At 37.5% G+C, this 16,028-nt stretch overlaps 1 protein-coding gene and 1 long non-coding RNA gene across 9 annotated transcripts in view; one reads left to right on the top strand and one right to left on the bottom strand.

Annotated features, from left to right (window-relative positions):
• Positions 1-8,445, top strand: part of LOC107034144 (uncharacterized) — a 95,464-nt gene extending 87,019 nt beyond the window's left edge. For 5 of the 6 annotated variants that reach the window (XR_012079976.1, XR_012079972.1, XR_012079969.1 and 2 more), the window contains one exon: positions 8,329-8,445. This is a non-coding gene — a long non-coding RNA (uncharacterized lncRNA). Of the gene's footprint in view, positions 1-2,647; positions 3,172-8,328 lie in introns of those variants that run through there. The other variant, XR_012079973.1, reaches the window with a different exon arrangement.
• Positions 669-12,230, bottom strand: TRIM13 (tripartite motif containing 13). Of its 3 annotated transcripts, none has more exons than XM_015244306.3 (3): positions 11,911-12,230; positions 11,248-11,357; positions 669-1,915 (listed from the first exon to the last, which is right to left on the bottom strand). In XM_015244306.3, exon 3 carries the CDS (start codon positions 1,905-1,907, stop codon positions 684-686), a length of 1,224 nt encoding a protein of 407 aa, XP_015099792.1. In that variant the 5' UTR covers positions 1,908-1,915; positions 11,248-11,357; positions 11,911-12,230; the 3' UTR covers positions 669-683. The 3 variants fall into 3 exon arrangements, with proteins under 3 accessions (XP_015099792.1, XP_006210199.1, XP_031540426.1); XM_006210137.4 differs by having other exon boundaries at positions 11,248-11,360; XM_031684566.2 differs by lacking the exons at positions 11,248-11,357; positions 11,911-12,230 and adding an exon at positions 8,361-8,464.
• Between the last annotated feature and the right edge of the window lie 3,798 nt (positions 12,231-16,028).

Raw genomic sequence — 16,028 nt, forward strand, 5'->3', positions numbered from 1 at the left:
GCTTTCCCATTTTCTGCTCTTGCCATGTATGAGACATTTTTTCTTACCCATGCCTCTGCTTGCAAAGCCACCTAACACTTATAGTTTATCACCAAATTCCTTTGGTGATACATTTACAAAACCTAAGCAGATAAAAGGCAAGCTGAAATCCCCGCCCTCCTAAAAATGTAAGTTTAGAATAAGAAAATGCCTTTCTGTATACATGAGATATACATTGTACTGAAAAAGGAAATCAACTCTCTGCAGAAAAAGATGGAAATTCAATCTATCCACATATGATTCCTTTTCAAAAGAATGTTCACTCTCAAAATAAAGTTGCTTTACAGGAGTAGTCTTTATTACATGCTTAAGAACAATCATTATTACGCCACTCATCAATACAATACTAAGTCTCGTGCCCTTCCACCTCCTTTTTCCACAGCATAAACACAGCCAATATTGGGGGTAGGGTGCTTATTTCAAAAGCAGTTTAAAAAGGAGGAAGGAGGGTTCAGGACTAAACTATTAATTTTCATTTTTATCTTTATGCTACCTAATTTTCAACATGTGTAGGACATTCTTTTTGAAAGGAATACTTTTGGAGGAAAATGATCTGACTGGAATCTTGACCAAATCTGAACTATCATGCTGTATTCTAACAAATTTCTAACAAAAGACACAGCACTATGTACTTGAAACAGATTTTATAATAGTTTATATTTGCACACAAATTCTGCCACATTGTTCAGCACCACCAAAGTAAAATTCTTCAGTCTTTCACTGAAAATGAAAAACCCATCCATCAACTCTTCCCAGTAAAAAACTGATTGTTCTACAAAATCAGCTGATTTAGTCAGATAGGAACTGAAATTTGAAAGACTGTCTTTCCAAGTTGCGATTTCATCAAATAAAGACCATTCTAGGAATATGGTAGGACTGAAGAAGACAAGGAGGCCAAGCAGAACGACTACCATAAATAACTGATAAAAGCTCCAAGGAATCCTGCTGATGAATGTGCCAGTGTCTTGAGGCAAAGAAAGTTTATCCACATCTACCAGTTTTATGTCTTCCCACTGACTGGTATCAAAGTTCTTCATTAAAGGGCTTGTAGGCAAATTAGATGGAGGCAAAGGAGTTTCCTTGATTACTTTTATTTTCTCCCTGAACTCCTGCATCTGTTGCAGAAATATGATGGGTTCTGACACATCTTTGAAAGCCTCAGCAATGTTAAAGGCCATTCGCTGTTCCTGCAAGATGGTGTTGAGTTTGTTGATCTCTGGGTCATAGGCCTGCATAACTGCAAGTTTCATGGTTTCAAAGTCAGACAGGATTTCATTCTTCTTTTGATCTAATGTGTGCTGTAACTTCTCAAAGAACTCCTTTACTTTATCTGAATCTTTAGTCAGTAACTGTAGAGATTTCCTTTTGCTAGTTTCCAAGGTATCCAAACGAGAAAGAGCATCTCCCCGACGCCAGGTCTCAAAGCTCTGGAAGAGGGACTCAAAGGCATCCCTTTCCTGAATATAGGCTTCTTCAATGGAACAGAAGACATGCTTGGTGTGGTCACCACGAGTTGCACAGACCCCACAAATCAGCTGCATATCGGTCAGGCAGAAAATGTTGAGAGGCTGCCCCAAGTGTCCTTTGCACACTGGCATTTTGGGAGAGACCTTGATCTTGTTGTACTTTTCCACAATACCCTTCAGGGAGTAATTAACCTGCAGACTATTGACTCCAGTAGCTGAAGTTTCCTTCCGGCATGTGGGGCACTTGAATGGAGATGACCTCCACAATGAATTCCGCACATTCCCCTCTAAGATCCCTTCTAAGCATTTTTTGCAAAAGTTGTGCGAGCAAGGCAAAACTCGAGGATCATCAAACAGACTGCAACAAATTGGGCACGTGAGATCTTCTTCAAGCAGCTCCATCACATCTCCTACCAGAGAAAAAGAAACATTTTATTTTACTCCAGTACTCCCCTCCACTTGGACTATGGAATAATTAGAAGGAACTATCTTCACAGGCATTAAAAATGATCTTTCACTGAAATAACCAAACAAAGGAAACAAGTGAAAAATTTGGGAAGGGAATGCAACCAAAGCTCCTTATTAGCAGGGCTCCCTGTACACAAGGCCTTTGTGTGGGCTTTCCAACAACAGTCTTTGGCTGAGACAGGGTTAGGACTAGGATGACTGCAAGTTGAGCCAGCAGGGCCCAACTGCTTGTTTTAAAACAGAGCTGACTACTAGCTGTCAGAAACAAAGCTACTCAGTGTCTGAACAGAATGAGCTCTTTAGTTTGGGCCCACAATTATGAAATGGTATGCTATTCAAAGAAAGAAGCACAGAAATATAAATTCAAGTGTGTACTTTCATGTAGACTTTTATTAAAAACTAGCTTTTTTCCTATTTCAAAGGCAAAATTAGAATTATTAAAATCAGAGGTAAGAACATAAAATGAGAGAGTTATAATTAATTCTTCCCTAGAGAATTAAATGAGTATTTTTTAAAACCACAGAAACAGTAATTAAAGCCATCTTGTGCCATCTAGAGAAATCAGTCCTCCAAGATGTGGCGGGCAGAAACCTGGGCGTCCCTAAGACTCTTCCAGGGCATCCATGAGGACAGTACTATTTTCATAGTAACACTGGGCTGTTATTTACTTTCAGCACTGTGTTGACAATGCATTGGAAAAGCAATGGTGAGCAGACACTGCTGGAGCCTTAACAGGATTCAAACAAGGCAATAGGTAGCACCAAACTGGACTCCTGGTCTTTGTATTCTTCACCACCACACACCCACAGTGGGGCAGGGGTGGGGTAGCCAGTTTCATCTGAGAATGTTCTTGATGAAGCAGTAAAAATTGTTCATTTTATTACATCTTGATCCTTGTATACATGTCTTTTTAATATTTTGTGTGACAAAGTGAAATAAACACAAAGCATTTCTACTGTATACTAGCAGATACTGTCTGGGGGAAAAGCAGTTAGGTGATTGAGCTGCAAGCTGAACCAGCTGTTTTCTTCATGGAACACCACCTTTACGTAAAAGAACGAATGACAATGGCTGTTCAGACTTAGATATCTGACAAACTTTTTCTTGACAATGAACAAAATGAGCCCACTGCTTCAAGGAAAACAAATGACACTATTTGTTGCCAATGACAAATGTTGAATTTTTAGTGAAAACTGGATTTTTGTCACTTAAGAGCATGATAGCTTACCATTAATTAAAGACTTTTCTAACAAAATAAGTGATGATATTAACAAATGTGGATTTTGGTTTTTTTAGGGGGGAGATCATTGTATAATGACGTAAGTCACTATTTGAACTAACTGGCTCAAATCACCAGTGCATGTTATAAATCATGCATGAATAAAAGATCAAAAGACCAGTATGTTCAAAAACATGACTTCAGATTCTATCCTGCAACTAACTTTTAAGAAACAACCACTTGTAGAGTTTTGGTATAGTATCAAAGAAGATCCACAGTTATCAGAAAAAGCTATTAAAATATTCCTCCCTTCACTAACTACGTATCTGTGGCAAGGCCAGATTTGATTTTCTTTGTATTTCAACCCAGATAACTTACTGCAACAGGTGTAATGCAGAGGCAGATAAAGGCAATCCATTAAAGAGATCTATAAATATATATAAAGCAATGCCGCCCTTTTCACAATTGTGTTTTGAAAAATAGTTATTTTTCACAAATTATGCTAACATGTAATAGGTTTATCATTGTTATTTAAAGTGAATTATCTTAAAATTTCCTGTTTTAATTTCTAATACAGTAAGTATATATAATACACACATAAAAAAAGCTCTTGGGAGCCTCCATTTTTAAGAGTGTAAAGGGGTCCTGTGAGCCAAATATTTGAGATCTCTGAGCTAGAGAATACCATTTCTCCAATGCAAGTTTCTTCTTTTAAAATGTACATTTTAAAACTTTTATTCCTAAAGTTTTAAAACCCAAAATAGTGCTAAATATGTCCTCATTCAGTTTACTGAGGGATATATATACACATATATACATAAATATGTATATATATCACATGACCACCAAAGTAATAAAATAGGGTCTAATAATCTATGAGCCATCCTTATAACCAAAAGAAAATAAATTTTTAACAGTAATTTTAAGAATCACAATTGGAGCTACAATCTACAAGATAAATCGTATTTAAAAGATAAGCTGAGCTTGCAGGACTAATTACTTTATGGTTTTACATTGTGAGAGATACATGTGTAACAAATGTATAATACATATATATATAGAATTAAAGCAAAGAGTATTCTGTCAAATTTAGTGTCATATGGCAAAAACGTGTAATGAGCTTATTTTTCTGAGAAATCTTTTGTGACAGGAGAAATCATACAACCTTTGAAAAGCATCAGAGAGGGGAGAGAAATAGCTCAGTGGTAGAGCACATGCTTAGTATGCATGAGGTCCTGGTTCAACCCCTAGTACCTCTACTTTAAAAAAAAAAGAATTGGGATGTAGATTCCCTTGTAACTACTTTGTGGGGGAGGGTATAGCTCAGTGGTATTGTGTGTGCTTAGCATGCACGAGGTCTTGGATTCATCCCTAGTACTGCTATTAAAAAATTAAATAATAAATAAACATACATAATTACCTCCTCCCCACCAAAAAAGGATTGGGGGGAAAAAGCACTAGGAAGAGAATGGCTATAGAGACTGAGGTCAGTGTGCTAAAAAGAACTGCCTTAAAACATTCTGATCCTTTAGAACAAAGAAGGAACACTTCTGATGATCCTCCATCCCCAGTCCTAGTTCTATACTGCATCACCTCCATTGCTCTCTATCATCTTTTACCTAAGAATTCTATGCTAAGGCTAGACTTTGGATGAAACAGTAGAAACACAAAAGTAATGGGGGCAGCATTCAATAAAGCAAACCTAATTTACTCATCCTTGCAAGGTTAGTATTTCCAGAGAATCCTATCCAAGCATTAAATAAGTGAGAAGAAAAACGAAGGATTCCAAGTATTTGGCATGAGAAGGAGAAAGGGGCACACAAGGCAAAGAGAAACTTTGAGGAGAACTGAGAAGGACACTGCAAGAGGGGCCACGAATTTTAAGGCACTCCAGTATGATCAGAAATAAAAAAGAAAATGTCACATATAGGAGAATTTAGACATTTTTTTAAATTGCATCAAAATTATGGTAGATCCTGTTCCATTTTTAGTGATATAACTTACAAATTAATGTTTATAATTTAAAGGTTCTCATTTTTCATTTACTTTAAAACTAAACACTATTTCCTTTTCTCTTCTTTTCTTAGCTTTATACTCAGAACTTTCTCTGACAAAGCTATGTGACCACTTCCACAGCTGACTTTTAGGGAAAATTAAAATATATTAACCTAACAACCCAAGAAACCACGGCAAGTCCATTGCTTAAAAGTTTTAAAGGAGAATACATAATAAATAAAGTTTTTATCTCACTAAGTGAAGGGTATGCTTCACAGTAAAAGAACTTATAGATCCTTTTCTTAAAGTGTGGCTGACACATAAAAATCTAAATAAATCAATTGAGCTTACTCCTTTGAAGAAACTAAAGTACATATTCCCTCTTTTGGGGGACAAGTTTTTACCGAATATAGAGGTCAAGAAACTTTATGGGAACAAAATTATTGTTCACCAGTCATAAAATTTCAACTTAACCAATGTCAAATTAAGTACATAAAGGCAAACAAGTTTTCCAAGGTTCATTTCTTCCTTCAAATGTGTTTCTGAATATCAAGTCTAAATTTTGAAGCATAAAAATGTATTTTTCCGCCAATTAAAACTTTCCTCAAGTTTATACCAACAAAGAAAACAGTTGTCTACCACCTCTTGGGTTTTCAACTTAATTTTCCTACCATATTTATACTTTAAACCATACTTTTTATGTGGAATATAACTCACTCTTTTTGGTACACATTCTATGAGTTTGGACAAATGCACAGTTGTATACCACCACCACAGATTTATTTTTAGGCAAACTTCCAAGATATCCACATTCAAGGAAGACTACAAGAACTTATTAATCCTACCTTGATTGAGTATATAGTAACAACAGTCTCTACAAATGAAAACCAACAACTAGAATATTAAAAATGGAAAAGCCAACACTTAGGAAAGGAATCATAAGATAGAAGTAAAAGCTAGTATCTATGACTTCTCCCTTCTGGAAGCCCTTTGGTTTTTAAATGATCAACTCCAAATGGTTATAACTCAAAAGGTGCTCATTTTATTCACTGTTAAAAGTTAATTTTAATAAAACCTATTTATTAAAAGAAACTTCCCAGTTAAATCTTCGAATTTCATTAGTCTATAGCAATATCATATAGTTCAAAATAATACCCATGATTTTTTCCCCTAATCCCATTAGAAAACAAAAAGAAAAGCCAATATATTATACTTTGTATCTGAGGGATTTAAACCAAATTTCCATCCTGCTTTGAAGTATCTCTGAATTCAGGAATTTCAAAGCAGTATCTAAATACCTAACAAGTAACTAGACAGCAAATACTGAATCTCAATTCATAGACAAAACTCAATTACGTGAGCTCTACTAAACAGAGAGCTATCAACGTTATCTTGGAACAATTCTTAGAATAAAAGGGCTCACCTTTTTAAAACCTCATTTCTGCTCATCATACTAGTTCATCTTGTTTTCAAGCAGTATACTGTATTCTACTTTAGTATGAGATCCACTAATAATGCTTTCTTGAAACTTGCTAAGACTCTATTAACAACTACTGAATCTAGGTAGAGCTTTTAAGGATATTTACTGTAGTAATTTTTTAAATTTTTCAGTATATTTGAAAATTTCCACAATACAAAGTTGGGAAAAAAACTAAAGATGGGAACTAATTATATGAAAACCATATTGTGCTAAAAAAGTAAAACTTTAGAAACATTAGCTAACTATAAGAAGAGCTCAATTTGCTCTTTGTTTTATCTTTTATAAAATTTTTTAAACTTCTATTGTTTTATCTTTTATAAAATAAAAAATGTATTATTGGAAATCTCTGGATCTAAGCCTGTGAGGAGACCGACATACTTGTTTGGCTCTCGATCTATGATCTTTGACAAACTACTTACACAAAATACAGTTTTTCTCCTCATTGTACAAACATTGTGAAAGATATCTAAATATATGAAAATTATTTACAAAGTTTTTAAGTACTCTATATCAATGTGTTATTAACACTTCATTCTGGCTTTTAGAGACTGTTCCAAAAATCTTACATGATCAAAACAGGATAAAGTGAGATTTAATAAAGACAAGATTTCTGATAAAAAAGGAATATTAAAATTACTGTATCACATATAGTATCTAAAATAGGTTATCTGATTGTTATGTGGCCCTTGCAAACACAATATAAAAGTTACCTCTGTGTCCATATGAAATATAAGTAAATTATCCTTTCTGGAATTATCCTAGAGTAAGTAGTAGTTTAAATTCCCCGCAAGGTATTTCTAGTAGGATTCCTGACGAGAGCAAAATAAACCTAGTACAGAAGGTTCAGCAGCTTGGACGGCCCACCTACTGAGAAAGCTAACAAAGAGTTTTTGGACTAAGATTACATTCTCAAAAACATAAAAACTAGAATATTATCTTCCTAGTCCAGACAAATTCAGGAAAAAAAATTTTTTTCCCTTTCCTTCAGTCTCTTCTCTGTGCCATTATTTTGCCTTGACTCTTTCCTTTGTTGTTGTTTTTTTCCTCTTTCCTTTTAGTCTTTTAACTCATCTTCCGCATACTGTTTTAAGGAATATAATCTTTTGATTTTATTCTTACTCCTTCCTTATCTCCCACATGCCTCTCTACCCTTCTTATCTTCCTTTCCCTCCTTTGTTTTTCCTGAGTCACTTGATAAGTCACACAAGATGTTATTCTGTAATTCTGTAAATCCACAGCATTAATCAATAGTTTTGGGGTTCCAGTTAGATCAGATATCCTGATCTACAACTACTGAGAAATCTATGAAGATACTAAATAAATGATGTTGAATCCCATTCTTCCCCACCCAGATGAAATCAATTTGAATGAAATAAGTATCTGAATTTGAAGGAAACATATATAGCCTAAATTATTTTCCTAGTCTGGTACCAACCAAACACAGACTGTTTATCTTTGACTTAAAGAATTAGAATTAATTTAAATTGGAACTACTGACTTCTGTAAAACTTTTATGAACCAGAAATGTCTGGTTTCTTTCCTCCCAAATAAATGTAAATAGGTTTAAATGAAGGTGGCAAAATGTTTACCCCTTGAACAAACTGTCTTCTTTCACAACAATATACTAAGCAATCATTAACCTAAATTATTATCCCCAACAGGTTGGTATCCATTAAAAGTTCTCATCACCTACCTGCATTTGAAGTTAATTCCAGCTTGCAGAAAGTACTGTCAAAGTCTAGCATTCCGTAGCTGGCAAGCTAGATCTATCTAGGTAAGTGAAGTAAACAGCATGTAATACTGTGGAAAGTGAAAATAGGTATTTAATGGATAACTGGTAAGTATTACCTACCAACTAACAAGAACTTACTTCTGAGATGGAAATGTAATTGGTATGAACAAAGTTCCTTTTGCTCAGTGCAGAATTATATACACATTTTATTCTAAGTAAACCCGATCTAGAAAATATTCCAAGCAGAAATCTAATTATGCTAAACTTTAATCAGTTTTTTTGGTCGGCTACAGTCTATGTACTATGTTAGCACTCCTTCCTCATATCCAATACTGCACATATGCAGGGGAAGAAAGGAAGAGCTCTTCTGGGAGTTTTAAGTGAGGAGCCAGGCTACTGCCAAGTAGGATATACTTGTGATGCTTATGCCATAGGAAAGACAGTAATTTGAGCTATCAGCAAAAATTTTCAGTTCAACTTTTTCTTAGAAATGTATCTACATCTACAATGGAAATGAATTAGAAAATTCACATTATGGGAATTTGCTTTATAGAAGGCTTAACTGGAATGTAACTATTCTGTGTGTCAGAGGACACCTTTTTCTTGTTAACTGTTACAAGTACTATTCTTCTAGTACCATTCTAATATCTAGAGTCCCAAGCCAAGGTAATGACAATGGCAGTGTCTTTCATGAACAACAAAAATGGATAATGCAATGATATATTTAAAAAGGTGAAATATAAGCCAAGTCAATTCCTGCCCTAAATTCAGAAATATAGCAAAACTACAAAGATATTGTGACTTTAAAAGGTGTGAGAAATGCCTTATAAAAGGACATAGAAAGCTGACACCATACTGAAGTTGGAGAGGTTATCCATGCAATTGGGTTTTCTTTTTCCTAAATTATGAAAGTAATGTGATTAGAAAGAATTCAGAGAATACAGGGAGAAATTACCAATAATCACATCGGCAAGGAATAGCCACTATTACTATTTTAGTATATTTCTTCCAATTCTATGTGTGTATGTTTGTGCACACACATATTTTAACAAAACTATTTGCATAATACAACTTTATATCCACTTTTCACTTATTTTATTATATGCATTTCCCCTGTTGTTATAACTTCTAAAACAAATGTCTATCTCATGGATATGCTATTCCTTATTGATTGTTTTGTGGGGATCATAACATTTTAATGAACACCCCATAGAAAAGTCTTAGTCCAACACTCTAATTAGTGCCTTAGATGATTCCTTTAAGTGTATTGTTAAGTGAGTCAAAGAGTAGAAACATTTTGAAGGCTCTTGAAAAGACTGCCAAGATTCCCTCTAGAAAGGGTATACCACTTTCTGAACTCTGACCAGTGACATATGAGTGCTCTACCTCTCCATGCAGTTCCTGACCTTACAACAGAACCATACTTTTACAGAGCTTAGTAAAAAAAAAAAAAAGAGAAAGGCATACTTTTTTTAACCATACTTACCCAAGTTTAAAATAGAAAACAATTTAAGGCAGTTAATATTAGTATGTGTCTGTATATTACCAATATAGAGAGACTATATGGTGCTAAAGTTATGAGGTAGAAATAAAACAGAAGTACTGGGCTTAAAAACATCTTAGAGATCATCTAGCTAAACACCTAACTTTATAAGTGGAAAAAAAAAAGCCACCACAAATCATATAGAGCAAGGAAGGCATACAACCTGAGTTTCCCAATTCTTAGACCTTAGCACTATCCAGAAAGTGGGTCAAGAATTCAGTATCCTCATTCAACAAATGGAGTAGTTTAATCATGGGCTCTCTAATTGCCTTCTAAAATTCTGTAATTTTTACAAAGTAGGTTGTAACAGGTTCTCCTGTGAAGAGTACAGAGCACTGAACCGGTGTCTTAACACCTAGCTTCAAACAGTAGTTTTGCCCTTTGTCGAATGATTTTTATGGTACCTACCTCATAGTGTTCTTGGAAAGATTAAGTAACGTGTGACAATTTTGTAAACTGCTGAACTACATAAATGTAAGGTGGTTTAAGTAAGTATGTATACAGATACTGTGAAAACTATAAATACACATTTACAGTTTTATGTTAAAAGCATGAGCGTACTAACCAAGAAAGGTCCTAAAAGAGAGCTGGATGCTCTTGAACTGTTAATTTCAAGGGCAGGCAAAGTATTACGTATCACAGCAGGTATAAAACACACTGATGGAAAAGGGCATGTCTGAACAATAGCTACAGCAGAAGTAAGACCAGATAACCAATAAATGTAAGAATGAAAATAACCTGGTGTTATGGAAGGACTTGCCAGGGAAGCTTAGTACGTCTGCTGATGCAAAAAAAGATGGCATTTTTAGGGAAAGATAGACGAACTAGAAGAAATACATCTTCTCATTGTTCAAGACAGAAGTATAACCAGTTAATCAACAACAGCTCTATCAAGTGCTACCAGAGGGAGTGGCTATGTAATGAAATTTTGCTTCTAAAATACGTATTATATAAGGGTCTCTAGAGTCAGAAAATGCAAGCCCTGTTCTGCAAGCCCTGTTGTACAAGCCCTGGCAAGGTGGCTTGAAGGAAAAAAAAAATATTTAAAAAAATGCTACTGTAGCCTCTTTTCCTTTACAATATAAATCTTTGGATTATAATATATTTCAAATAATTGCCACAGAAAGAATTTCCAAGTATAGAATCTATTTTTCCGAGTTTTGACAAAATATGAAAAGAACAAAGACCATCTGCGAGGATGGGAACACATATTCTACACATAGTTCAATTTGTAAAGGTTCTGGGCCTAAAGAAATTGAGTGCTTTCTTTTTTCTTAGGACGTAGGGAAAAGTATTGTAGTTTACCTCTGTCCCTTGAAAGCAGGTGTATGGGTCAGGGTTACTATTTCCCAGAGCAAAGCAATCAGGTTTCGGTTTTGTTTTGTTTTCACGTCGTGACTGGTAATCAAATGAGGCTACTGCGAGGAAAAAACAAAGATAGAGCGTTATTATGCATTCATTTGGGCAAGACCCTTAGTCTTGACCCTCAATTTTTTTCAGTCATCCCCCATAAATCAAAAGCCAGCCTGCTAGGACCAGGTGAAAAAGCCAACATCATGGCAGAGGCTGAAGATCTTTGTGCTAAGGAGCTTATCGGTTACAGCGCCCTCCTCCGGCGCCAGGCAGCCTCCCCAGGTTCAATGCCAGCGAGCGGTAGCGTGCTGACTCTGGTTCACGGTCGCCTTTTCTTTCAGTAGGCGATACCGAGGCGCTGGCAGTGGAGCCGGGCGTGTTCGGTAGCGGAGCAGGTTTGCCAGAGTCTAAACGCCCTGCCCGGCCGCCCACCCGCGCGCCGCTCCTCCCCACCCCTGTTCCAGTGCCCAGCAGCTTTCTGCTGTGCTGCTGGGACTCGAGCGCAGACTGAGCTCTCCACCAGCCCCCCACCCACGCAGGTGCCTGCCCAGCCAGGGCAAGTCGCCACCCCCGCTTCCCTCTGAAGAGCCGGGGCGGCGGGTACTTATCTCGGACCTGGGGTCGTTGGAGGGGACCCGCCCGGAGCCGCGCAACGACCAGTCCTCCAGCCGCCGACACCGCGCGTTACGCGCCGGGAACGGCTGCAAAATGGACTCGCGGCGCTGACCGGGCCCCGCCCCAACGCCCTCCTCCCCCGGCACTTCGGTCCTCCTCCCCAGCCAGGCTTCGCCTTTGTTCCGCCTCCCGGCTCTTCCCTTTCCCTGGGGGAGGGAGTGGGTGAGAGAAGGCGGGAGTCCTTCCGGTGTCTCCAACCGCCACAGACAACCGCCACCACCCGCGGTGCGCCTGGAAGAGCGGAGGGTCTCGAGCTGCGCGCTTCTCTGCCTTTCAGAGGGGCTGCGCGCGCCCGCGAAGCGCCGTGCCCGCGGCGCCTGGAAGCGGATGTGGATCGCGCGGACCCGCGGGCTTGGCCTGGATCGAGCGCGGGCAACGGCAGGCGGTGTCGTCCCGGGTGGAGCCGCCTGGGAAGAAAGTCGGCGCGCAACGAGATGGTTGGGTTTGGATTGTTGTACTTTTTTTTTTGTTCGTTGCATTTTCAGGAACAAAAAAAAAAGCCCAACCCTTCACACCGCTTCATCTGCATCTCTCTGGACCAGAAGCCCGGCCACAGCGGCTTGAGGGGACGGAGACAACTGTCTGCCCCGCACCCCACAATCCAGGGTGGGTGGGACGGGCACTCGTGTTGGGACCAACGCCAGGGCTCGAGCCAGCGGCTCCAGCCAGAGCACAACCAAAATAAGGTTTATTGTCTCAGCAACCTTGCAGACTTTAGGCTGAACACTAGCTACCCAATAGGCTGAACACTGGCTACCCAATCAAGATTTCTTTTTAAGGAAAATACCATTGCCCGTTCCTTTACAGAGAAAGAACTTAAATGTGGCTCTAAATTATCTGCCGCTACGCTGACTCACTATTCTGACTTCCAGCCACCTCCATAGGGACCTTGTCTAATATCAGACTCATTAAGCACTTACTAATGACCAGTTCCAAGAATACTTATAAAGGAAAAGGAATGGCTACTCCAAAACTTGCAATTTGGGGGAAAGTGAAGCAAGGACAAAAATCACAGAATGCTCTGCTGTTGAGTTCGCCCCCAGTTGGGGAAGTGTGGGCTTTGGAAGTAGAATTTGAGGGCAAGGTATTCAAGGCCTATCAGAAATAGTACTTAGGCCTGGTGACTAATAAGTACTTGGCTCAAGTCCTATTACAAACAAAACCAAAAAACTCTCCCCACCCCTTCTGAGATGTCCAAGTGCTTGCCATGCCTGGGGTCCCTTAAACCCAGTTTGTGTGCATCTCCCTTAAACCCAATTTTGCCTTTGTAGAACAGTTCCTATATTTATGTCATTTTGTCTTCATAAGAATACTGTGGGATGGAAATTATGATCTTCATCTTACAGGTGAGGAAACGGATGAAATGATTTCTCCAAGGTAAAAAACAAGAGGCAGAGCTGAGACTGCAAAGTCAGATTTCAGGTGTAGATTGTTTCTACAGCACAGAAACTGTCAGTGCCAACGAAAACGGGACCCCAGTCTCCTACCAAATTAGGGTCATTTTGTAAAAAAAACACCTGACTTGTAGAAACATTTTGCATACCCTAATATTAAAATGATACAAGAGTGAAAATTAGGTTAATAATTCATAAATTACAAATTATCCTTGTGTAATTGTGTAATACATATTTATATGTATCTGGTTGGTGGTAGATACTAACTAATAAACTGCCCAACTAAATGTAAAACACTGATTAAATATGCATAGAAATCCCTAGACTGTTTTAAAAAATCAACTACTAAGAGAACATTGTATATTAAACTCTCTTAAGTGTAGAAAAATAGAAAAGGAAGAAGAATCTCTCTCTCCTCCCTTGGTTCTAATAAAACAGCAACCAGGGAATCACCACATATAGTGTGACTAGAGAAAGAGAGTAACTGCTGGATTAAAACTATATAACCAGCTACATCCTTCCTGGAAAAGCACAATGTAACTAGATCCCATTAGAGATAACAATGAGGGATTGTCAAAATTCTTGTTACACTGGAATTTCCTTCTATTGACTATTCTTCAAATAAGTAAACTAACAGCTGAAGATTGGAATTCATATGTCTGCACAGCAGTAAGACTAGAGACATAGTCTTAAGTTTGTGTTTTGTGACGAATATATTTTTACAGGTAGAATTTCTAATGTTACACATTTGAAATACGTATGCATATACACATATATATATTTTTAATTGTGATTTATTTCATGCTGTTGTTTTTGTTCTGAGTCTTGACAAAGGTAAAATCTGCCAGCTTTCCTTCCACTTACCAAGACATGTGATCACATGTTCCATAAAAGGGACAGTGCCAAATTTGGTGTACACTGAAATGTAAATTGTCAGAGTGGGACACATCTGATAATTAAGACTGGAGCAATTGTGTGCAGGAGAGGGGTGCTGGTGAGCCTCCTTGGATACACTGGAACATTTCTTTATTATTCTGTCCTTCCCTTCCAATAGCTGCCAGACTCATGAATGCAAGGCCCAACATTTCCCAACGAGAATTCGTGACAATACAAGGCACTGACATTGCAAGGTGTAGCAAAAAGATCAGAGACTTTGGAATCAGTTCTGCACCCAAAGTCTAGCTCTGCCATTTACTAGTTGTTCAAATTACTTAGCATCTCTAAGCCTCAGTCTTCTCTGTAAAATAGGGATCATGATGAAAATTAGGGAACATAAAAAGCAACCAACATGGTATCTGACATATAGGAGGTACTTAATAAATGGTTGCTACTGCTATATGGAACAAGAAAACCATGCTGGGTTTTGGGTAACAGTTGCTTTGGGTTGGTAAATGTAAGGCTGAAGCATGATAGTCTTAAGCAGAGCTAAACTGCCTATGCATGAGGTGAAGCCAATACCATAATTTCTGCTTTTCTACACCCAGCCCAGGGCAGCCTTTTAAAAAGCATGTATCTTTCCTCTGATGTACCTCCTTCCTTGTACTTAGGGAAAGGAGAGGAAAAGGAAAAACCTTCTCACTCAATGAAAGACTTTGCAGTGTTTTTTTTAAAGCTCTACAGTTTCAGAGAAATTGACTGAACATCCAAGATATTCCATCAAAAGGAAGAAATACCGGTAAAATTTCATTTATCACAAAAGACAGAAACTTACCTAAGACTTGATGAAATTAAAGGAATTCATCCTTGGTTTGAAGAAAATTCCAGGTTTCATATATTTCAGTTGCACAGTGAAGATCATGCATTAAATGGAGCAAACCCCAAGATCAGTTAGCTTTGGGAGAGAATGAGAGACCCTTAAGCACCAGAAAACTTGGCCTTAAGTTGTGCTTTTTCTGTAGATGGAAAGAAAAATTATAAGAATAAAGTTAAATATCAGATGTAATTAAGATGATATTAGCATATGCTTATAATTTTATCCTCAGGATTGCACTAGACACTAAGGACACTAATCAAGGAATTTCCCATTTGGTCAAAGAGGCAAGCCTCAAAAGCATGAACTAGCTCAGTAATAGAACGTAATAGCGGTTTTTTAAGAGTCAACGTGAGCAGTGAAGACAAGATCAGAGGAAGGCATCAGAAACATCAGGGAAGATTTCACAGGGGAGGTGGGAGTCAAATAGAACCTTTATAAATCATAGGATTTGAAGACCAGAAAGAGGAAGAACATCGGAGGTGAAGAACACAAGTTCAGGGTGAGAATGAACTTCACTGATATTGAGTCCTCAAACAGGAAATAAAGTTTGAGGCCAAATTGTAGAAAGTTTTGAATGTCAGAATGAAGTGTCAGAATAAAGGAAACGGGAAGCTACGGAATAATTATGTATGTAGCACTACCTAGATAAAAGCAGAATTTTAGGAAGACTAATCTGATAATAGGGTCCAAGATTTAAGGGAGAAGAAATTTCCTTTATTTTAATACTTTTGAGGTTATTGGAAATTACTGATTTCAAAAATGCAATAATGTATATAAAAGTCAGCATATATGATTGTCCTATTGAACTACTTAATATCAAATATATTGTCTATTAAAGTTCTCAATTTGTAAGTAAAATGTAGAAAGAATTAACCATGACAAATATTCTCCTAAAATCCTGAGAGAAAATT

The sequence above is a fragment of the Vicugna pacos genome, chromosome 14 (assembly GCF_048564905.1).
Source record: "Vicugna pacos chromosome 14, VicPac4, whole genome shotgun sequence".
NCBI classification, from domain to species: Eukaryota; Metazoa; Chordata; class Mammalia; order Artiodactyla; family Camelidae; genus Vicugna; species Vicugna pacos.

Excerpts from the sequence above, each read along its gene's own strand:
- TRIM13 (XM_031684566.2), bottom strand. The coding sequence starts at position 8,412 with ATGCTAGACTTTGACAGTACTTTCTGCAAGCTGGAATTAACTTCAAAT. Across the intron at positions 1,916-8,360 it reads GGAATTAACTTCAAATGCAG|GAGATGTGATGGAGCTGCTT; the intron begins GTAGGTGATGAG and ends TTTCTCTGGTAG.